The sequence below is a fragment of the Halichoeres trimaculatus genome, unplaced genomic scaffold (genome assembly GCF_033239565.1).
Source record: "Halichoeres trimaculatus isolate MK-OKI-2021-1 unplaced genomic scaffold, fHalTri1.1 fHalTri1_scaffold_21, whole genome shotgun sequence".
NCBI lineage: Eukaryota > Metazoa > Chordata > Actinopteri > Labriformes > Labridae > Halichoeres > Halichoeres trimaculatus.
The window spans coordinates 19,213,885-19,239,110 of NW_027437199.1; the positions used below are offsets into that span (position 1 = coordinate 19,213,885).

At 38.7% G+C, this 25,226-nt stretch overlaps 1 protein-coding gene across 1 annotated transcript; it reads right to left on the reverse strand.

The window, feature by feature from the left end:
* Positions 1-623: 623 nt before the first annotated feature.
* On the reverse strand, positions 624-16,881 carry st8sia1 (ST8 alpha-N-acetyl-neuraminide alpha-2,8-sialyltransferase 1). The gene is made up of 5 exons (XM_074698388.1): positions 16,132-16,881; positions 13,530-13,674; positions 8,070-8,179; positions 5,449-5,541; positions 624-3,568 (listed from the first exon to the last, which is right to left on the reverse strand). Exons 1-5 carry the CDS (start codon positions 16,308-16,310, stop codon positions 3,088-3,090), a joined length of 1,008 nt encoding a protein of 335 aa, XP_074554489.1. The 5' UTR covers positions 16,311-16,881; the 3' UTR covers positions 624-3,087.
* Positions 16,882-25,226: the final 8,345 nt, after the last annotated feature.

The following is a 25,226-nucleotide window of genomic DNA, read 5'->3' on the forward strand; positions in this document are numbered from 1 at the left end:
GACACTGACATGACATATGACAGGAAAGGCTAGCATACTAAGAAGTCAGTGTCAGTGCTTCTTTGTAGAAATGCTGGATTAATTATAAAACTTGAAATATACAATGTGACTGATTTTTTTATTGTGACTTGGGTAAATATTAACGCAAGCAGTCCAAGTACGAGTAAAAGTTCACTGCAAAAGATTCCCCCAGGTGTTTTCTGTTGGCAACAAATGCAGTTTATTTAAACCTGCTGCCCATCCACAGCATTCAAATAAGAATGCAGTCAAAAGAGGACCACAGATCTGGACAAATTGGTTGTTAGCGCTAACAGTCTGATATTTACATCACTAACTTGTCTCCCTTTTGGAAAGATGAGGCTTTGCAATGGTTTTTGGATTCACTCTGAAAGCATGGACGGATGGAATGAGGCCATCATTAAGAAGGAAATATACAAATCTGTGTTCCAAAAAGCACATTAAAAATAATCATGCTTACTCAAAACTCGCACGAAGTCACAACTCACTCATTCACAATACTGGGCAGGAGAGAATAAAATAAAAGGTGCAAATAAGAAACATCACAATTAAAAGCATATTGGTCAAAATGTTCATCAAGTTCAGTTCTTGCACAGCCACATGCATTTACACTAAAAAATGGTGCAGGTTCCTCATCAGCTTTACCCAAAGTGTGTCTCTCTGTTATCTACTATTACAAGACAACAGTTTCATTCACTGTCCTGCTGATCCAAGCACAATCAATACGTTCACTCACATTTAAGACCATGACCAGCATTAGAAATATCCCTTGATTGAAAGGTCACAGCGCCTCAGCACACCAGGCACCAGAGCTTACTCAGTTTAACTGAGCATGTTGCACCGATCTAAAAGCCAGTTTGGTACCATGAGTCAGCTTCTTTTTTTTTTTTTTTTTTGAGGGAAGTACATCCTATGCACTTCTCATGCAGTCATCCTTTGTTGTGGCAAAGACTATGGCACGGAAACATCGGTCACTCTTAAATAACATTTTATAGAAACAGCAATTTCACATCAAGTATCCTGGAGACCTGCACATACCAAAAAAGTCCTGTCTATCAATTTGTGTTATTTCCCTTGTGGTAAAAAAAAGGATAAAAAAAAAAAAAAACGATCTAAACATGAAGTTGAGGCTCAGTTCTTCATGTGCTCTGACACAAAAATTGGAAAAATGTAATGCTGATAATTAGAATGAATTTCAATTTATCGAACAAGGTGTCAATCATTCAGCTTATTTACGTGGCCATCTTCCCCGCCATCAAACTCAGAGTGGGAAGCACTGAAGCTGTTAGCACATCCCAGACTTGCAAGTTGTGAAAATGTAAAAATCAGAATCGTTATCTACTGAACAGCATGAGGAAGTTTACAACTGGTTTCTGTTAAACAACAGCTAACACTAGCAATAGTACTTCCAGATTTACCAACAGTTACTTCATTACACAATAGGAAAGGTTGGAAATCCTCTTCAAAGAAACGTTAGCCAACTGTCAAATTAGCTAATGGCTAGTTCAGTTATTCAAGTTCCTGTTGTGTGGGATATACTGTTTTGTCAGGTTACACAGAAAATCTGGGTGCAAAGCTGTAAAACTAGAGCAAGTGATGCTGGGAGACTAACATTTGAGCCAAGAATTGACTTCTATTGTTGTTATCTGAGTTTTTATAGATGATGTAATCTGACACATGGCCAGCTGCCTCTCTTCATTTAGACAACTTGTTTCAGAACCAGAACCAGAGTCAGGTTTTGTTGCCAACTACAATAAACAAAAATTTGGTTGTTGAATCAAAAAGCAGTGGACAAGCACATATTTACTTCCTTGATTGTCCACGGCACAGTAATATCAGCTGAGCTTCCCACTCTTCGTGTGACTTTTGAGGAAAATGTCAAGCTTGCAAATGAACTGAGGGACAGATTAATTTTGTGACATCAAGTCGAGGCTCTGCAGCTCTCTTTCTATGTTTCTTGCCATTTGGGAGCACAAGGACAGTTGTGAGTGCGTATCAATGAGGCCACTGTTCCCTTGGCAGTTACTCAGTTACTAAGAGATTTCTTCAAGACTGCACACTCCACAGAAGTAAATGAGCCTGCTTGAGATGACTGAAATGTACAAAAGAGCCCGTCTGTGAGGCTCCCTTATGTGCGCTGAAGGAATTCTGATTTTAAAAGTCAGTTTGAGGATGTCTCCCTTCTAATCTTTGAACATAAACTGATGAACATAAACAAGAAGTCATATTTGCTGCTACACTTAGCAAGCACAAAGTACCCATAGATACCGGGATGTTCGCGTGTTCCCTTTTCAGTGAAGGGCTTAAAAAAGCAACTTGGCTAAACATTCGACGCTATACAGTTCGTCTTTTCTAATTGCTTCTGCTTTGAACTAAAGCTCTATTTGGCACTAAAGGATGCCAATCCAGCGCTTGGTAGGTTGAAGAAAAGCAGAGGAAAATCCTTTTTATACGCAAACAGCCAGCTTTCACTCTTCCCCTCCCCCCGCCTGCGTTTTCGTACCTCCATTTGACGTCCTATTCAAGCTACTAGGTACCAAAAAAACCCTATCTCTCCCTTCTTTCAGTGCATTTTGTAACACCCACTGGTTCTCTGCTCCTTCTGTCTCTGATTAACAAAGACCCAGAGGGGGAAGGGGGTTTGGTCCAGCTGCCCCATATGTCAGTCAGATACTGTAGTCAGCCTACATAAAAACAGAATACACCCCCCTCTGATCCATCCCTGCAAAAATTCATGATTTGAGTCCCAGTTAAGGCTTCGTATAACAAACACACATCCATGAAAACATACAATTCAGAAACATAAGGAGAGAATATGGCACATTTTGGGAATGTATAAATATTTTACATTGTCTGTGTGCGTGTGTGGCTGCATTTGTCCCTGAAGCTGCTGTCCTGGGTGGATATTCTCATGGAAATCAGGGATTTGCCGTGGGGGGGGACAGCAGGAGTGTGAATGGACACAGAAGGATCCAGAGAGGAAATGTGTGGGCCCGTTTTGGTCACAACCTCCTGTCTTCATCTGTTTCCTGCAGCTCAGTGAACATCAACCAACTCCTTCAGGTGGCTCTAACTGCCTCCTTCCTGTGGGGGGCAGCGTCCCACCCGTATGCGCATTGTGCCACTTTTATGCAGCTGCCAGAGCTGGACAAACTCCTCTGGCATGGCGTGAAACCATTTATAGGGCAGGATGTTGTCGTAGTAGTGGTGGCTGACTGGCATCCCATCCAGGCCGACGGAAAACGGCCAGAAGCCGTACGCCGTCACTTCCTCACACAGCCCGAGGGCCAGGCTGACCAGGAAGAGCCCGGTGGAGAGGCGCTTGGCGTGGACACCACGACCTTTCCAGAACTTCCCCACTGTACGTAGGAACTCAGGATTCGCAAAGAGCATGGTGAGGTTGGAGGAGGTATCTGCCAGGGCGTAGTACGCCCGGAGTGATGGGTCAGTGCCAGGCTTCATGGAGAAGGCTGGCATGTAAATGAAGCTAGAGCCGTAGACCTTCATAAGGTCCACAAACGCTTTCCTTGACCACAGGAGGTTCTGAAATCTGAGAATGAGACAGAGAGAGGAAAGTGTGACTTAACTGTCTGTGCTTGGGTCATAAGGACAGATGTCAGCTCCCCATTTCCTTTTTTGTCTTTTTCAATTAGGAAATGAGCTTCTTGTGTTGTCATTCTGAAAGGATGTTACTGCTGGGGAGTGGGTGCTAGGGGTGAGCCTCAGGATATGACACAATCAAGATATCACAATATTGTGATATATTCAATATTATACACAGTTATCTCTTTGATTGAAAGCAGCTTTTCTGTTTTATTGTGTTTGGAATAATGAAAGCCAGATGCAGTGTTTCATACATACACTGGCTGTTTTCCAAACTGCCTACCACATACTACATGTGACTGTAGGATGTAGTAAGCACTACATACTACCCACTGCTTTTGCTTGTAGTACGTAGTTTGACTGTTCTGTTGGGTCTGTTTTGTAGAATATTACTCTGGTTTCCTTTCTTGGAGGGCAGAGCTACAGCTGATGTTGTTGTTTTTTGCCTTTAATATAAATATACAAAACAAGCAGTTGGCAGATCTTGGTACTTAGTTATTTTGTTAATCATATCAAACAGAATCATCATTCTTGATTTCTAATCTTACACCAAAGTTATATCATTGACTGAAAACAAATATGGACTTTTATTTGTACAGCTGATGGAAAAACACTTCTTTATAATCCATGTATGGTTTAAAAAGTGAATTAGCGGTGCATATGGGCTAATGAACTTGTAGAAGTAAATGCCTCTTTTATAACTGGATGTGACAAGATTTACTGGTGTTTCTTCGCACCACTTCACTTCTCTCTCATGGACAGTCTAACATTAGTGTTGTTGAGTTGTAGTTATAATGCCGACTCATTCCAGTAGATGGCGGTAATTCACCAAAACCTGCCACCCACATAGACAAACAGCGTTAGCGCCGTGCATTGTGGGAAAGAGTATGCCAGGTTGACTGGTCCGTTGCATACTGAGACATTTTCCTGGATCACTAGGACATCCAGGGATTTTTGGCTTACTGCAGATTTTGCAAGTTTCCGCATACTACCTAATACAAACTGAATTTCAGCCAAAATAGTAGGTACTGCTAGTGAAGTAGGTGGTTTGGAACACAACCACAGAAAACATCAAGTGTGTCAAGTTTGTCACTCAAACTACTGTGACATTAAACTAATGTAGCAAAAAAATGATTGGGTTAAAGATGTGATCAGTTGGTGAAACTGATAATTGTCACTTGGTGTAGCTGATGCTACTCATTAAAAAATCTGATTTTGTGCAAAACACGATTATGATTATTATTGTATCAGTCTTCTACACTGTAAAAATTAAACCTTAACTGATTTTAAACTAACTGACCCAGGATCAGAGAGAAATCACTGACGTTTACAGCATCAAAACCCACATCATCAAGTTTAGGAATAAAATATTTCAAATATATTTTGAGATTGTATTAATCATACAGTTTATGGGCAACATACAGCGCAGTGGCTCGTCAGCGCCATCTACCACAGTGGAGGTGCAGAAGTCATATTTTACTCCCAACTCACCTAAAATATGGACTTCTATAAAAAAAAAAAAAAAAAAAAATCAAAATTCTATCACGTCCAACCATATATTGATATATTGCCGTATTAATATTTTTCACACCTCTTCAATCATCCAAATGTTTGTTGTCTTACGTTATACCTTCCGGAGTGGCTGAAGCAACTCTTGGTGTTGTTTCTTATCAATGGAGTTAACTGTCATTACAGCATTACCTTGTGTTATTGCATAACATTGCCACGTGAAAGCGGGACTTCCCTACAAAGTATTGCCTTGATTGTAACGATCAGGTGACCAAGTAATGAGTATTCAACAGATTTCAAAAAGTGGTCTCATGGTACCTTTTCTCAATGATGCTGGGGTTGGCCGTGACCAGATGCGTCCTGGTTCCCACATCCTCCACGTATTCCTTTGAAAGAGGTGGAAGGTTACACCTAAATGAGTAAGACAGAGTGAAGGGATATTAACATTCCAGATTCTCTACAAACACACAGTGAAAGGTAAAGTGACTCATGTCACTTTGACGACGAGAATCCAGTAAAACCAGTGTGACTCATTTCCTGTATACTAGATTTGGTGATTAAAACTTTATTGAGTGTTTCCAATAAAGCTTGATAAAGATTTTGCTTGGTGCTTTTGTGGGAATGTTTCAGGAGTTTAATGCACATATCATAAAGTAATTCTAAAAGTAAAGCAAGGCGTTTTTCTTAGTCCACTTTAAGAAGGATAACCAAAATTGAAATTGATGCTGTTTTCTTTTTACTTTCACCATTTCTCTCGACATCATCCCCCACACAGAACGCCTCCCCTCTGGTAAAACTCTGTATTTATGCTGACGGTTACCATTCTCAGAAAAAAAAAAACGTACATGTAAAATTTTTGTTCCCCAAGTTTCAACATGTGCAACTCTCATTTGTTTTCTTTGTTTGACATTTCCTTTTAAACAAATCCACCAGCAAGATGATATCGTAAAAGGACTTCGTTATTTTGCTTTCCCTAGATTTACACATTCAAATATTATTCATCCTGCTGGTTTGGGGTAAGGTGAGGTTGACATCCTACCCGTATAGCTGTTTTGGAGGAAGCTTATAATTAATAAGATCAGCGTTCCAACTGAGAACAAACACAATCAGATCTACACAGGGTTTTATCTCACACACCTACCCGCGGCCCCTTATCTATAGGTGCAACTGTTCAACTGATCATTAACACAAATATTTAATCAGCTAATAACATGTCAGCGACTCAATGTATACAGGCATGTAGACGTTTTGACTCGCAACCATCTCCAAGGTTTCCAGCAACAACCTGTCTGATGCCAGAGGTCGGAGGATGTTCAGATTGGTTTAAAATCATAGAGAGGCAACAGGAACAAAATTAATCTCTTGTTACAACCATGGTATGCACCATCTTTGAACAAACAACGCATTCAATCTTGAAGCAGACGGGCAACAGCAGCAGAGAATCACACTTGTGTGAGTCTTTTTGTTCATACAAATGAAACATGATTAATATTCACAGCAACCCTGAGATTAATCTGAATCAATACTTAAATGGTTTAACAGCACAACGTAAAATAAATCACTTGACAGCACTAGTTAAGAATCAATTAGAAATAGTTCAATTGTTTAAAATTATTATCCTTTACACTATGCATCAATGCCACACGTCTATCATGATAGCCAGTCAGTGGCAGAATTTCAAAGACAGTGGCAAAAAGATTAAAAGCTTGGCTTCACTTTATTAATGCAAAGTGTAATTTGTGCAACACTGAAATACCATGCAAGGGTGGCAGCACCACCACCATTCATCAACACAAGGCGTTAAATAACAAGAGTGTCATGTCATAGTTATTTACTTTTAAATGCAATAAAATATTGTTGACACAGCAAACCATTACAGCTGACTTTTTGTACACAGAAAATTCACAGCAGGAGTTGATTAGGGCATTGATGAAGAATTGGATTAATAAGCATCAATAGCCATCCCTACAAGGCAGGCTGCAAAGTCTGTAAAATGGGATGTCATTAGACTACTATGTTTTTTTTTGTTTTGTTTTGGGGGTTTTTTTGTGTGTGTTTTTTTTTTTTTTTTGCCGTTACTACACTGCAGAATAAAAAAATTGCAAAACAGCTATGTAAAAAAAATACATTTCTAAGATCCAGCTTCCACTCACATCAAAAGTCTTTTTTTTCATTAATGACACAAGAATAAATTTGTCCTGATCAGTGGTTTCAGTGGTATCATATTAGCCTAGCCGCCATTGTTAGTTAGCATAATTAGCAGCAGACAGATTGATCCAATGTCATAGACCCTTTAGCTTTTAGCCGTTGTTACAGGCATATTTAGGATTGATAAGCAAGTGATGTGACAAGGGATCATATCTTATCTGCTGAAAATTACTCTCAGAGGCAAACAGGCTAGCTGCTGCCAGCTAACTGTTGCAAAATAATCACTGTGAGACTGCATGCATGAGCTCAAGTATCTTACCAGCTGAACATGTATTCTTTCGCTTCAGCACACCAGAGTACATGAAATACTGTGAAAGGAGCCAGCCTCTTCAACCCAATACAAAAGCATCTGTATAATCACTTATTCCACTAGAAAATGGGTAAATGTGTCTGGCTGTATGACCTGTCCGCCGCCTGAAGGGTTTTATCCAGCATCTTGTTTGCAGTCCCCTTTCTTTATCACCAGATGGTTTCATTCTGCTCTATGCCCCTCTCTTCATCTCCCTGTCTTCCCTTATGTAAGCCTCCTCCTATTTTGCTTTCTCATGCCTAACCTCTTTTCTCCCTTGCCCTTGCTGTGACCCATTTTTCTGTCTGTCTGTCAGTCTGTCTCTCTTGGCCAAAGCAGAAACCAGCTTTCACTTTCACTGGTGGCTACTGGTGTTTGGCTGCTCTCTCAAGCTCAACACATTCACATTTCTTCGCACCAAAAAGTCACTTTTTCTCCTCACCGCATGATGAAGTCAGCCTGGTCAATGTCATGTCCGCATTTGCTTTGCCGGAGAATGCCGCCGTTGCCCACCACAGCACACTTCTTCAGGGGTAGCTTCAGAGGGTTGTCCTGAGCAATGAGGAAAGGTGCAGCTTCGTTAGTGTACACATACACACAACCATCTGTTCACTGACAAACAGAGCCACTTTCATACATCCAAACACTAATTTTCCCTTCACTTGAATCCCTGGAATTGAGGCAGTCATCCTGTGCTTAGCAAAGAACAGGACTGAGGCCCTCTGTTGATTACCCTTCACAAACAGCCATGCTTTCAGCTGAGGCAGACAAATGTAAATTTCCGTTAATCTTACCATGGTGACAAAGATAAAAACATTTTCATAAACCATTCATGACTTATCCAGTGGCTACATACTTTAAACTTTCCTTTAAAGTTGGATTGGATAAAGTTGGATTGGATTGGATTTAATCTAACCATTTCTCACATTTCAATGTCTTAGCTAATTTGTGGAACATTTCATTTGATAGTTTTTGCTAACCTGATCAAACATTGAACTATTAGTTTGAATACTTTGAGCTTTCCATCTAACCCTCTGATCCAAAACCATCACTTTCTATTGTAATCTCTATTTTTTTCTTTAAGGAAGAGAAAAAAAGAAAAAAAAGAGGGGGGAAAAAAAGGAAAAAAAAAAATATTGTCATCTCTAAGCAGTTCCTTTTCCTCAAACTTTTATCACAAACTGCATGCCACTTAAATTCTCAATCTAGCTAACCTTGTCAACTATTCACTAATTAAACATTCATTCCAACAGTTAATAATATATCACTTTTGACCAACTCTTTCATAGTATAGCATAATAAGCTTACTATTTTCACAACTGGTCCATAACTTATAACTTCTTATCCGAAATTAATTTCTGCAATGTTTGTTTTAAACTCTCTATCCATTATCTGAAGCTAACCGTTTTAACAGTTATCCTGTGCTACCTCTAGCAGCTGCTAATTAAGTACTCATGACTTGTATTTTTGACATTAGTGGTAACACTTCATCTGCTAACTAGTTACTCTTAGCCTACTTAATATTCTGTTATGCTAGCTAGTTTACACGCTAACATTTTAAGTAACTAACCCTAAGCCAACGATATCTTTCAATGACCGTCTACTTTTGGCTAACTGGTTTACCCATTATTACATAGCTAACTTTCCTAGCTAACTATCACCTGCTTAGCTGCTATTTTTTTTTAGCTCACTAGATAAATACGTCCAACCATTTATTGAGCCTTTATCTTTTTTCTGTTTGTCAAATATGTTCTGCTAACTGTTTAACAGTTTCAGCACTCTTTATGTTTGGCTACCTATTGATCATGTGCCCGATTACATCTATCTGAAACTTTAAATAATGTATTGATTTTTCTACAGCAACTCTGACACTAATTTTCTATTACCTTAAGCTATTTGAACCATTTATACATCATTCATTCATTCAGGGGCGGGTGGCTGGAGCCTATCCCAGCTGTCATTGGGCAAGAGGCGGGGTACACCCCTTTAACTTAATATTTTAAACTACAAACTTTTTATGTTGTTTATTCAAACCTTTAAAGTAGCTCTGTGAGCCATGAACTGAAACACTAATTAACAGATTGGGTCTCTTGGTCAAATATGTGTTGTTGTTTTTTTGTCTGCCAGATCAGGTGTATTACTTTAAATTCACAGCAGTACCAAAAATCACTTCTAATACACTTTGAGCAAGGACGGAGTTCCCCTTTTCATGAATTATTACCCTTTCATCAAACATACCAGGGTGTTACAGCTGTTTGTGGGAACACGGAAACACCAAGCTTTAAAGGATAAGAAGCAAAAATGTCCTTCTCTTTGCCCAGGCTGCATTTAAGTCAGAGGCATGGATTAGGGGAGATGGCGGAAACAATTGTGCCCATTATTCTCCTCGGAGTGCACAAAATTGGGAATACACACACGCTCATTTTGCCCCAGGGTCTCTTTTAGAGCGTGACAGAGTTGAGTCAGAGGACAATACCCTGCTAACAGCACATTAAGGGAGGGGTACCAGCAAGCCAGACTGAAGCTTAAGAGGGGGACACTTATTACAGTAGCATGTGGTCCAGCTATTTCTGGAAAGTCATTTACCCAAAATTTATCGTCATCTTCAAAACATTTAATATTTGGGGGTTTCTACTTTGTTGCAACAAAACATGTCTTAGATTCATTTTATTTCTCATTTATTTATTTTATTACAGATAGAAGTGGTCACTGACACACAGACCAATGCAAAAAGATGCTTAAGTTGCCATGACGAAAAAAACATACATGGAAGTGTCTGGAACAGTTACTGTCTTAACTAATGTTCTTTTTGTGAGTCACTGTAATAGTAGTGGATTTCTTTTGTTTATAAGACTTTTGTCCCAAGCCATTTCTTTAGGACATCAGAAGAATTTCCTCTATAGTCTTGTAAAGTGTACACATTGAAACTCTGTTCAAGCCACTGAACTAACCCACAATCAACTGTCAAAGCCCAAATTGGCACATTCCCTGGCACCTGTTCCGATACTGTGGCCGTTGCCAGGCTAGAGTAGTAAGGCTGTTCAAACCTGCAATCACAGCACTGGTAATTGGGAAAGCAGAAAGTGTGTTTGTGTTTCAGAGAAACAGCTCATGCTTAAACCATCCAACTCAAACACTGGTTACCTTACTTTTGCACAACGAACAGACCACAATGTAAGCTTGCGCAAAAAGTTTAACTCTGCTTCTAGGAATAGGCAACTTTTACAGGAAACGTACGTGACTTTTAGCAGTGTTGTGCATTTGGGTTACCCACAACTGCTTAGTTCTCACAGAGAGGCTGCCTAAATGTCATCAAAGAACAAAAAAAAGATGATTTACCAATGAGAACAAGAAATGTTCAGTCTTGAAAAAACAATGCACAAAGACATTAAGGACCAGTTTTTAATGGCTAATTTTGAAGGGTCTCTTCCAGAAAGTACCAATACTGATAATGAGAAGTTCTTGAGGGTAATCGTTAACGTTTGGATCAGATAGACTTTTACAAAAAAATAAACAATAAAAATCTGTTAAAAGTTTTAATTTGGAATAAGACAAGCAAGAATTAATGTAATTTGTAATCTCCTGCTAAAATTAAAAAAGAAAATGCAGATAATTGGCTGGATAATGAGTGTTGGCCTCCTCATCAAGTAAAAGCAAACCTGAACTCTAAATGTAAAATCTGACAGCTTAAAGGAATGGGGAACAACTCAAATTAAGGCCATTAACTTATTTTTTCTTGTGTTTAGTGTGTTTGTTGTTTACTCCATTTAAAAAAGAGGTATTCTGCCTTTTTAGGCTTCATGCTGTCTTGCTGGTACCCTGTATCAGCTTTCGTAATTTTCAGCTAAAAAATAACCAATTTTTTTCTTCCGCCATTTTTTGTTACCCTCTGTCTGACGCGCTTCTTTGTGGACTCTGTCTCTCTAAGGCGATTGGTCGGCCTACTGGAGGCTTCTTGGGGTTCAGAACTATAGTAATACCTTGGTGTTTGAGGCCCACACCTCAAAAATGTCATGAACCAATCAGGAGATCTGTATATGATGACCTCATAAGCTTAGCAAATCTTGTGAAGATCTTGTGTTGATTTTGGAAAAGACCATTTTGAGCAGTTTACAAGAAAATCAGAGAATTTCTTCAACATATGAACATGAAGCGGTTTAGAATGTTGTTCATAATGATGGGGACATCCAGCATTATTACTTTATATCCATGTTTAATATATGAGATAGCATGATACCCCTCTTTAAGGTATTGGAAGCTTGTTGATAACTTTTTCACAAAACAAAGATGAAGTCCTCAAATATCCTTTTTATATCCAGTAATAACTCTTAGGCATTACAGCATCAATTTTACATCAAATTATGGAAAGGAAAACAGATTTTTGCATCTGAAGAGTCAGAAATTATTATTATTGCTACATCACCTGAATTATCAGTTAAAAGTGATGGAGGAATGATTAAATCCAAATTTAGGGTATAAATACATCTAAATTCCACTTCACAAAACAACTTTGATATAAATCTTTTGCGCTGTCTAACCAACAAACCTGGTTTTCAAGGTAGTTACCATCATGTACAAGAAAGCAAAACTGCAGATTGTTGCAAATGAGACGGATGAGCCAGTAAATTCTTGGCACTGCTGCTGCTGACCCAAATTATTAATTGAAACTATTGAAGATTCAATTAGTTTAGAATTTAGATTATCAACAGTTAAAATTCAGCTAGTAAATACTACTCAATTCATATCAAAACTCTGGGTTTGTAACTGGCTGGTAACATTCATTTGCATAAACTGACTCTGTGGTTTAGCTCAACCTCATGTCTTTATTTGTTCACCCTCACCTCCCCCCATGCCTCATGAATGAACATGCACCGCTCACGCTTGCAAATTAGGGTCAGATATTCATTGTGTGAACCAGCCAGGATATTAGGCTGCAGATCAGTAATGGGGATCCAATCTTGATTATGACTGAGATGTACTGCCCCTGGATACAAAAACCACAGCAACAGCACTCAGACCCAGGTTCCTGGTTTTGACCTGTTTCCAGGCACAACACAAACCCTCATCCACAAACACACACATGGGCACAGAACCATGTAAAAATAGCCTCACAGACCTTATCTGGATAGAGATACACAGGCACAGCAGCATAAATACACTCTTTATCCCCTTCATGGAAAGGAGAGAGGAAACACCACGGAGGTGGTAGAAAGCGGTAACGCATCCTTGCACTTTAACTTAGGTTTAAACACTCCTATCTCAGATGAGTGGAAATAACACACACTTAAGTGAAAACCACAAACAGAAACTATGTTTGAGGACAAACAAGTTCATATGTCTCCTATTCACCACATCAACCACACTTCATCACTTCTGTCCCATTTATGTCAATCAAGTGGTTTTAAATGACTTAAAGAAAAAGGAAATGATGGTTTCACCCTCAAAAAGAAAAAGGGAAGATAAATATGTTAAATCCTTGCATTGCACAGATGCTTGCACCCTATTTCAGGTCTATTACTTCCCAGGCCTCTTCTATCTCATCTCCACAATTTAATATTGACCTCCTCTCACTGCAGCATACGCCACCATAAATCCTTTCTCCTCTAAAGAGTCTCCGTCTCCTCCGCAGCCCCATCCCTACTCTCTGGATCACCAGGATCCACGCCTAACCCCCATTCCCTTGCAACCGTGTCATATTTTGCTGAGTGTGAGGAAAATCACTTGTACAATTTTTTTTGTTGTCCTCATTTTACAAAAGCCCACATCTCTCAAAGTCGTACTGTAAACAAACCCCAACACAGACCAGTAGGTTTAGCATGTGATTCCTGGAAACATGTTTTCACTCCCGTATTTCTATGAGATTTATTCATCAAACTTCAGCTTTGAGTTGACCTTTTCTCACCTGTACGAAGAGCGAGTAGGTCTCATTGTTGACGGTGTGCGAGTGGTAAAACTCGCCGTCGTACCACAAAACTTTGCCCAGCGGTGAATTCTCCTTGGTGACCGCAAACATCCTCTTCGGATCACAGCACTCCGTCAGTAGCTTCCTGTGAGTAAAGGATGTAGACATAATTAGAAATCTGTTTGGTGAGGTTTGGAAACTCTGACGCAAAGTGGGTTCACTGAGGAAAACAACAATAACTTAATTATTTGGCAAAAGGCAGGAAGAAAAGGATGTTTGTCCTCAGCTTTTTACTCTTCCTCACATTTGACCAAACTGGGGCTTTTCAGAGCTCTCAAGCATTAAAATAAAATCTCCTAAGGGTGCTGTCAACTGCAGGTATCAGCTTTTCTGATTACCCTATTTATTAGCTTTGCTTTGAAGAATATTCAGCACAGGATCCTCAATATTGTGTCCACAGCTGGTAAAATGGTTATAAAAGGGGTGCACTGGTCACAATTTTCTGGCTGATCACCAATCACTGATCTTTAAAAAGCCTGGCCTGCCGATACTGATTTGGGCCGATACTGATTTTTATTTTTTATAACTGATAGAATACCTTCAATGTTCCAATCTTATTTTATTGAAAACCATTGAACAATACCTGTGGAACAACAAAATCTTTATGTTTTAACTTAAACAACCAATAAAGTGTGTTGAGTTTTAGGTCTCAGAGCAAAAAGCAACAATGGCTGTCAGACCTTCCTGGAGGTATATCAGATCAGTTTCATATGTAAGGATGGGTCGATCCCTGGTCGCTGATCCCCGATTGCTGATCCCCAAACGCTGATCATTGTGTGGCATCACAGTTTCTCCGGAGTAGCATACTTCCTTAATTCAGAACCACATCAGAGACCCTAAAACAGACAACACTGATCTACTGGTTCGCTGAATAAGACTGATTTTAAAACAAGAGCAGCAGAAAAACCCATCAGGCGAAGCCGCCTTCAACTTTTCTTGCAGGAGCAGAAACATTTGATAGGTGTCACCTTGATTTTGATTTGTGCAGGTTGTGGCAACAGAAACACTTTGCAGTTATTTCCTTGTGATATTTTATCACGCAAGCAGCCTTTCACATTTATCCTGAAGAACACGCAACAACACTTTGAAAGAAGAAACTTTTAACCCTCCTGAAAAATACCATAAATAATATTTTGGCAACTTGAAATCTGAGCCAACTTCACAAAAACTGAAATGTTGCCTCCATTCATAATTCTATGTAAGTTGTACCAAAAAAAAAAGGTAAAATGACTGTCTTTTGGTTAAAAAATCTGTCAAATTGAGCTAAAATCACAGTCACGGAGGCAGTTACACACCACCAAAAGGAAAGAATACTTTAGTTATGCTTTAGTTCTGTCTAAGTTCAATCAGTCTCAGACATAAACATGACGAGACATGATGTTTTTTTGGATCTGACCCAAGTGAGTGTCTAGAAATGCTAGAACATACAAGCGTGCCACCTTGTCTGTGGGGATTCTTTACAGCGTTAAAGATACTGCAGATGACAGTTCCCAGAATTCTCTCTGAGCTGAAGCGATTAGTGTGTGTTTCACTGCTGAACTTGCTCTACAGCATGTCTCCTGTATGGAAGCCTCTGCAGCAATTGTAAACGCTGTTCAGAGGGCAAGATCACTTGATCAACCTGAAGATCCAGCTGCCACAGCCACTTCCCCAGCTGATGCAAGTAAGACGAAGAAGTGTCAGCTCTGCCCACCGAACAAGGACTGTAAGACACATACTGTGTGCTGCAGGTGTAGGATATATATCTGCTAAGGCTGTGCACTTGACTGAGTTACGTTGTTTGGTTCACATGTTCAAGTTCTTGTTTTGTATATTTTCTAACATTGTTCACAAAACTTCTTTTTGCACATTTCTGCTACTTTTTTAGGCTATAAATGCTTTACAAATGCTGCTTACCACCTAGACAGTGTCATAGAAATGAGAAGTGTCTGCCATGTGAAGAGAGAAAACTTGGGTTAATTTGTGGTTAATGACAACTTGTTTCCTCAGGCAAAATAGATTCAGTGTTAAAAATTAAATTAAGCTGTTTTTTACTGTGGGTTTAGTGAGGGCGGGTCATTTTGACTCAGAGGAAATGGGGTCTATAACGAATATGAGGACAACAGGAGGGTTAGGAAGTATTACAGCAGTAGTTACTCTGCCGGGGTTGGATGGTAACATGGCAACAACCTCTCTCAATGATGACATGGTGTAGATATGGTGTTGATATATTAAGGGACCTACTCAGATTTTAAAAGTAATAGGCTTTTGTATTAATTCTCAAGTAGATGTAAGTAAATAAAATGCACTAAAGGGCAATTCTTGATTTTCTTTTCTTCTGCACTTCCTCAGGAGAGGAGACATACAAGTGCCAGGCTACAGGTATTTTACATCTTGAGTGCAAGAAAGCAGAAAAACATAAAACCCTTCTCTGGTTATTGTCACAGTGCCCTGCAGGTCCCCTGGGACCTACAAGGGCCCCTTTAAGGTCAGTTGATGGCACCAAGCTGCACTCTGAAAAATCAATGAAAGAAATCTGAGAAATCTGATTCCAGGGACGAACCTGTACAAATCGATGCCGGTCTGGTTCTTCTCCCATGCATCCCCCTGCCTCAGTACCTCCTCCACTATCTCCTTATCGCGTGGGAGTCTGTAGACGGGGTATATGTAAAACCAGCAGAGCACCAGCACGCACAAAGCGGCCCACGCCGACAGTTTGCCCCGGTAGCATCGCCACAACATCTTCCCCCCTTCTCTTTTTTGGCTTAAAACATCCGGTGCATGCACATCGAAGCAGGTGCAGTAAAACGCAGGCTTGGTTCAAAGCTGGGGTCTCCGTCCGTCACAGTCCCCCGTCTCATCCCGCAGACAGGGTGGAGTATGAAAGGAGCTGCTGGGTTGTCCGTTACCCGGTGCTCTGGCTCAAGTATTGGGATGAAAATCCGTTTAGGTGCAGCTGTAGCGTACGTCCCTGCAGCGGGAGGCTCAAACTCGGGAGCGGGGTTGTGGTGCAGTGTGTGAGGCTATGCAGGAATCCGGCGCTCTGCTCTCGGTGCATCACCACCATCATTACAGTCTGCGGATTGAAAGCAATCATGCGGCCCCCCTCCCCTCCCCGCCCGGTGTCCTGATGTATCCCAGGCAAACGGGGGTCTTAAGGTGTCCACCTTTCTCCTGCCCAACGACTCCTCTCCTTGGATTTCCACTGTCCTCGTCTCACTGTAAGGTCTGCGATGTCAATGAACCGGGCCAGTCCAATTCAGTTCCCCTCTACCTCCCCCTCTTCCTCCTGTCAACACCCCCTCACGAGACAAAGTGTTTCTTGTGCTACCGAAGAACCGGCAAGCTCGCGAGGAACGGCAGGAGTCCAAACGGAAGTGTGTCAATGAAATAAAAGCCTTCCAACTGATTTAAAAATAATAATAAAAAAAATATATTTACTATAAAAAATAATAAGGACAATAAAAGCGTATTTCTTCTTATATTTGATAAGCACTGTCCCATCAATGAGGTAGGCCTACTGGGTCGTCAGCAATACCGATGGGAATTTGATGAGATAAAGGCTGAAATGATACATTAAAACGATTACTTCTCTTGTACACAACAGTAAACTTTATACTTTAGATTTCTAGCAAATAAAAATAAACTATGTCACCTTAGCTAAAGACTGGAGCAAGCTTATTTTACGATTTTTTTTTTTACTTTAGCTGATGTTTGAACGCTAAAACAGTGGCTGTGGCAAGTGAGTGCAGCAGGAGATATATGCAAATGTGACTTTTTGTTGCAGTTGCTGGTTCAGACACTTTAATTTATAAAGGGTTTGTATAGATATCACATATAATATGGCTTAAAAATAATTTGTTTGATAAATTTAACTCTGACTTACTTTAATTTTTCAGTCAAAAAGCTCTTTAAAAAATGTGTTTTATTTTGACAGTCCCTATTTCTTCTTCCGTACGAACTCTGTTCACTTGTTATTGTCCAGTCGTCTGGCCTCAGCATCCCGCTGAGACCTGTGTTGTGGGCTTCTTCCGCCCCCTTCTGGATTTTATCTGAAGTCAATGGAGAATGTGGTGCACCTGTTTCAACAACCAATTTCAATAGACATATCACCTTACTGTTTTTAATTCAATCCAAATTAAACAGAGACAATATACCTGTTTCTGAAAAAGATATGTCTATTGTTTTTAGATAAACATTCAAACCATCACGTTATAACAAAGATAAAGCTCTGATATCTCTTGCAGGTGAAGTTAACATTAAGACTCGATTCCTTTGTCTCATTATATCCCCATCTGGGAAAAAAAGAAAAAGAAAAGATAAAAACAGTGTGCCAGAAAACAGGTTATACAATTTCGCTTGTTTTAATCTGGAAGACCAATAATCCTCATTCCTGACTATACAAGGTCTCCATGTTTTTAGTGCCAGAAGTTCTGAGTGAAAAGCATAATTTTCTACTTAGCACACTTCTTAAGTAACTGAGGGTGTCAAATGTGAGGGTCTATAAAGAGTTGTTGATCAAAACCAGATGTGGATGGCATAAAAGTCATTTCATGCATTTCTTTGTGTGTAAAATAAAGAAGCAAAAGCCAGATTCATTGTTAAAAGTACATAGTGCCTTCCATCTCACTGATATCCTGCATGCTTATGACCAAGTACTGTTCATTATCCCTCAAAAGTAGGGGAGAATGGGATCAGTTTTTACAGAAGTTGGTTGTCAAGTCCATTATATCTTGCCACCAGGAGGCGCTGTCTCTCAGAGTTGGGAGCAGAGCTCACTGACACAGTCTTCTCTGGCATAAGACTGCTGAACTTTTTGGGACTTTTTGTGTTTTTCATGTCAAATTGTAAATATTCAGCTCCTTTATTTTTCTTCTTGGCTTCTACTCCATGGTTTTCTGGAGCAATGGAACAATTACTACCCTAAGTGTGATGGCAAAGCTATAGCTTTGATTGTTATTAGCTAGCTTACTAGTTGTAAAACAGTTATTAGCCTTGATGTTAGCAGGAAATTCCAGTTTGAGTTGGTCGTCATATTTTCTTTGGGGTTGTTTGTCACATATCGGTATATGTTATACAGTAGGCTCGCGTAAGGATGTGTCTCCTGTTGCCCATTTGAGTTACGATGCATTAAGTGAGGTATTTGTCACCTTGTCAGTGCGTGGGAGCCATCCCTTGTGATGTGTTGGTTTGTCACAATGTGTCAGAATGTCTTTTTGTTGCAATGGTTTGGAAAACACTGTAAGTTTCAGTTTAATGTAGGAACGACTGCTGAAAGATTTTTGATGATGAGAAATTCACAGTGGGGAACAAAGTGTGACAATCAACTCTGTTCTATTCTACAAGTGAATTAAGTTTAAGATTTATTAATACTTTTGTTTCCACATTAACAAAAAAGTGAAACTACAAGGACAGATACCAAAAAGATGGACATGTTTGTCGAAAGCTTTTTACAACAGAGAACAAAAGCCAGCAACAGCAGCTTTTATTTTCATGATGGGAAAAAAAAATAGTTACCACCACATGAATCAGGTTTGCAACAAAAGAAACTCAACATACATATAAAAAATTCTGCTTTGAGTTCTACTCAACATGTCCCAGGTGTGCACATCCTGGTATCAAATGAATCAATGAAACACCCAAGAGATTCAAATGTCTGACTATCAACAGGAAGATAAAGATACTACGACCCACCCCTCAGTTATCTCACAGCTCCTCCCACTCCTTCAACATAAAACTGACAGGACCAAAGCCAGAGGAGAAATGTTGGCTGCTCACTGCACCCCCTGCTCCCTGTTAGGAAACTTTGAGGGCAGCATCAAGGTTAGAGCAGTGAGCAGAGGGATGCCATGGGAGCCACTTGGCTGTGGTCATGGATCAGCTGCTCTCTCACTGCCCTGTGCCCAAACATACACTGTGGTAGTCCAGATCTAGAGAGTCGGAGCAGACAGGCAGGAGTTTGTTTAGAGCGACAGAGGGAAAAAAAACGCTCTGAATTCCATAATGACCCTTTATTTCTTTGATGTAAATTAAGGGCAAATTTCCTGATGAGCTTTGACGGGTCCCTTTCATTTTACTCTTAATGATGAACTTACATACATAAATGATAAAAACATTTAAGTGAAAACTGGGGCTAATTCTAACTTAAATAAAAAGAAAAAGTTACATGTTTTTATCTGTAAAAAGAAGGTCACTAAATGAATTAATCATTAAAAAAAGCTGTAATAATTAAAGATAAATAAATAAAATTAAATAATGTGAAATTATTTTCATACCATGACCTAGGTTGGGAATTTTGTCATTTTCCTGTTAATGCATTTTGTTATCTGGAAATGAACTATTTGGCAACTTCTGCAAATGTAAATGATGTGAAAAATGTCACAAAACTTGTTATAGCCAACAACACTTTTAATTAATTTTAAGTATTTCAGGGACTATTTCAACTTAGAGAAAGACGTTTTTTTTCTGCATAATGAATAAACAGTGCTGAAATAAAAGGATACATTCTGACCTGCCTTTCCTCCCATTTACTGTATTAATAACAAAAGAGGTTATATTAAGATCTCCATCTATAGCAGTTGAAAAAAAAAAGGCAAATGTTCTGCTTTCAGTCAAAGCCTAGCTTTGAACTTAAAGAAAAGGACAGTATAGTCTACACTATGAATGAGAACTAGCAAAAGTAAAGGCACACATTATTATTTTATCATTATCATCTTTATTATTATTTAAATACTAAAATGTGTGAAAATATTCCAAGTGTTTTCTAAATGAGCAGAAATTTTCATCTACAGAATCAACTTGTAACAAGTTTAAGTTTGGAATTGAAGTTGGAGAAAAAGAACAGTATTGTTTGCATGATGCATAAACTACCACAAATAACATCTACAGAGATTTTTCCTTACATGCTATGTTAATTTTTCAATATAAAGTTTAAAACCCCTTTGATTTTTGGTGGTTGCTGAAAATATTATGGGTTACCTTAAAACGGATAACAGCTGAGCTGATCATCACTCTAATTTATTTATGTCTGTGATCACTTTTAGAGGGAAGGTGTCTGATTAACAGTACACTGTGGTACAAGCCTTTTTTGGCATTTTTCACGGCACAGCTTCTTGATAAGCGATGCTGAATGGTTAGCAAAAAAACTTCAAACACATGTGTGTACTCCTTTACCAAATCAACACAAAATAAAATTTCAGCAAAGGAGTTCTACATAACATATCATTATTTTAGTTGTAGTACTTGAATCATAACATGAAAGCAGTGATTGGAAGCTATAGCAAGCTCATGTAGTTCTGGCCAGTTAGATTAGACAGGGGGGAAAAGGGGGAGATGAATGTCTCTTTAATGATCTATAGTGTTGCCCTTTAGTGCAGTAAGTTGTTGTGTGGTTTGGATCGATAACAAAAATTTCAAAGTCAACATCAAGTCACCTCATGGCATGATGATGGTCATGATGACAGCAGGCTCAGATGGATTATGTGTGGACAACTGAATAAACAAATAACCTTTCAAGAGCAGGTTAGGTTCAGGCATCAGCAGCCTGTCTAAAAGAATAGTGCCTCTGTTCCTAACATGTGTCTTTCAGTCTTTTTCTTTCCAGTGTTTCAAAATTGTCCAAATTTACAACCACATAAGGAGAACTGCAGGGCGACACATTGAGCTGTCACCTATCTATTTATGAAAGCTGCAACAGTAGAAAGTGCATTACAAGCACTTCCCCAATACCAAGGCCTCCCACTGTTTTTCCCTTTGTGTGTGTGTGTGTGTGTGTGTGTGTGTGTGTGTGTGTGTGTGTGTGTGTGTGTGTGTGTGTGTGTGTGTGTGTGTGTGAGTGGAGTTCGGTTGCATCAGAAATAGCACTCCCACCTGCTGAGGATCACTGAAAAAAAATGATGACAGAACATTTGTTGTCCCCCGCGTCTTCCTCCTTTTGATGCCTCTCATTGCTCACTGAGGTATTGTCTCTTTAGCTCCTGTTCTCACTCTATCATATTTAACAACATCAAACTGTATTTTTCAGCGTGACCCTTTTTATCTGGAACATTTGATGCTGTATGCCAAACAGATTAAATAACTGCCAATAAACACAATCAAAACAGGGAAATCAATGTACACAAAAACATGGACAAGCTCAAATTCACAAAAACTTGCTACAGGGACAACTGAAGGAAAAACAGCAGGTTATTTTGAGACACAAAGACAGTTTAATCTAAGTTTGATTTCATTTTTACTGGCAGTGGGTATAAAGAAGCAAAACAGTTTTATTGTGTGATAACAGCAAAAGAAAATTTAAGATATAAAGAGTGATTTTTAGTATAATCGGGGATGTTACCTGTATTTTAAAATACTTTTCAAGCATAAAATGCTAGTAGTTTTTTATTATTATAATTTATAACGTTTTGTAATTTTTTAATTTATTTCTTTATTCATTATTACTATTATTATTATTATTATTATTATTATTATTATTATTATTATTATTATCATTATCATTATTTTTGTGTGTGTGTTTATATATATATATATATATATATATATATATATATATATATATATATATATATATATATATATATATATATATATATATATATATATATATATATATATATTTTATTTGGGGGGGGGGGTCCTTTCTTTTTCCATACTAAACACAACAAAAAAATTTGTAATACAGAGGGAAATTACATTAATGGCAAATGGTTTACACCAATACATCTTAAAAAAAGAAAAAAGTCCAAAGACCAAAGACCATCTCTAAAATTAAGGTGTAGTGATATCCTGTTTCTTGTATTTCAAATTAATTGATTAAAAATATATACTTTGATGAACAATGGAGAAATATGACAGATAAAATTTGGTAACTGTAAATCCCTAAGCAAGCTTCCTTCATTCTACTACTGCTGCCGACAAATATTCTGATTCATCTTCACCCTGCCACCTAATCTCTGAGAAGCCCTTACAACTCAACGGGAGCGAAGTTTTAGTTTAAACTCTCCACTGCTTCATGTGACTTTTCTTAAGATGTCCTTGTGGCTAATGCCCGCTTTACCAAAAACATCTTATCACTTGTGCCAGCTTTATTCCAGGATAAGCCAGTGGAAAGAACCGAAACATGATGCTTGGGGGTTAAGTGATTAGCAAGAAGTGTCAGAGCCCAGACTGAGATTAGCACACGTGCTCTGGAGTCTTGATGAGGTCAGGCCAAAACATTGTTGACATCAAACGCTAACACAAAAACAGGCTATGTAACAGGATGAAGTTGTTGACTGAGGTGAAAGTTCAGACTAACACAAAGTGGCAATGTTTACTTTATGAGTTCAAAATGTTAGCATGCTAAAACATGCTAATCAGCACTGAGAGTTTATCTGTATATCTGTGGGTTGAGTTGACCCCTTTTGAATCCAAGTAAACAATAGAAATCCTTAACATTAAAGTGACATTCAGATAAGCAGGTAAGCTACACAAGGAATATTTCAGGCAAACAAACAAACAAACAAACATGCAGGTATCATGAACATGAGCACACAAACTGTCAGTACCCACAGTTGAAATAAGGTAAACAAATCCTGACAGTGGAAATGATCCTGTTTACATCTGTATTCATTTAATGTGTGTTTAAGAATGCAGTGGAGCCCTCTTAAATAACATCTGCATTTTTGTATGTGGATTGAACAACTGTATATAGGGAAACCTGCTTTGAGCGCTACTACACTGACCACACTACTACTAGTGAAAACTTTCAGAACACCCTGATTCTTCAGTTCTTTATTGATATTCAAGCATTTCAAGTTCATTGAATAGCTCTAAATGGTACAAAAGAAAGTGAGTAAGTAGGTCAGGTAACCCAGAACTGAAAAATAATGCACATTTTATAATTATGCAGAGAGGCTGTCTAACAACATGAAGCTGTTCTGCAGCAATAGAGATTAACCAAGCCCTGAGAGTTGATGCAACCATTCCCCACAGGTGTCCCAAACGTTATCAAAGACTTATCAGCTTCCGCGCAGCTGAAAAGAGTTTGTGGTTAGAAGTCTGAGTTTCAAATGTAAAGAGAAAACTTTGAGATGCAGGTGTGAAAAGTCAAGTCAAATTACAGAAAGAATGCCATTTCTAAGACACTGGAATTAAAAAAGAGGCTAGTCTAGGCAATTAAACACAGTCAGTTGGCTACTGAAGATGAGAAGATGGTTGTGGACTCATGAATCAAAATCTGAAATCTTTCATCATGCAGGAATTCTGTATGCTGTAGGTAGAGTAAGTGAAAGGATGGTCCCTCAATCTGTGACATCAAATGTAAACATTATGGTCTGGGGCTGAATCAAGTAGGCTACCACAGTATTCTGCAGCGCCCTCTAGAATGAGCCTAGTTGGTAACAGCAAGATAATGAGCCGAGACATAAGTCCAATATAGTAACAAGGTAGAAAGCTTGAAAACATGGAGTGGTCAGCACAGCCTCCAGATTAAACCCTGTTAAACCAGAGTCAAAAGTTTAGAAAACATTTTGGTTTAAAAATAGATTCTATGATGCATTTTTTAATGCCAAACAAGGTTTTGACAAAAGGCCAAGTGACAAAAATATATATACATATTCTATTATTGTTATTTATTTATTTATTTATTTATTTATTTATTTATTTATTTATCTATTTATTTATTTATTTATTTATTTATTTATTTAAACAATGATTATTGGGGATATTTTTAAGAACCCTGACTTTGATAACATAAGATCAATTTTATTTAATGCCAAACCTCGTTAGGGTTTGAGGCAGAGGCAATGGAGAGGGGAGGGCAACACTTTTTTAAGTAGCTCAGCTGTAATTCTAGAAAAAATATTGGCACTGAATGATCAATAAAGCTTTCTGCAATTTTTCCCTGTAAAACATGATGAAACTGGGCCAATTTAAATGCATCCTTGCTGTGTGTTCTCCCTCCTCTTTTTTTTTCTTTTTTTTTCCAGACTATTTTTAGTCTGGATCAAATTGTATATCATCACTGTAGCAGCTATGCAAACATGCTCTTCCGCCTACTCACCATCCAGTGGACTTGGAGCCATTGTGGCAAAAAAGGATCAACTGCCTGTTATTCTGGGGCTCTACATAATCACACCAAGCAGTACTTTTATCATAATAACTGTGATTAGAATAGATTGAATGTCATGGGAGCTAATGCCTGTTATTTAACCTTGATGATGTCACTCCACACTACATCTATCCCCTGGATAAATCAGAGCAGAACTGTGTGAGCTTACATCTGTGTGTGCTGATTTTTCTTTTCCTAATTTAATCTTTGTATTGATAGTACTTCTAAATGTGTGCCACCAGTCTTAAATGTTGCCTGGGGCTTAGCCTATTCTTAGAATGTGACAGTATGCTGCTGCTATGCTTGAGGGCTTTGGGTAAATATTGCACTCATGTAATACATTGTCACTTAGCTAGTTTTAGATGCTAAGTTTTGGGCTATTGTTTTTGCTTAACTTGCTGTATGGTTTGATTAACTTTCTTGCACAGAACTGGCTCAAAAGGTAACTCACACAATTTGGTTTGCACAAGGCTAAAGCTAGTTATTGTTTCATTTAGCCAGACATTAGGTGCAAAAGAGAGGAATAGCTAGCTTTGATAAGCTGCTAGCTTAACTGTATCTGGTCCTGG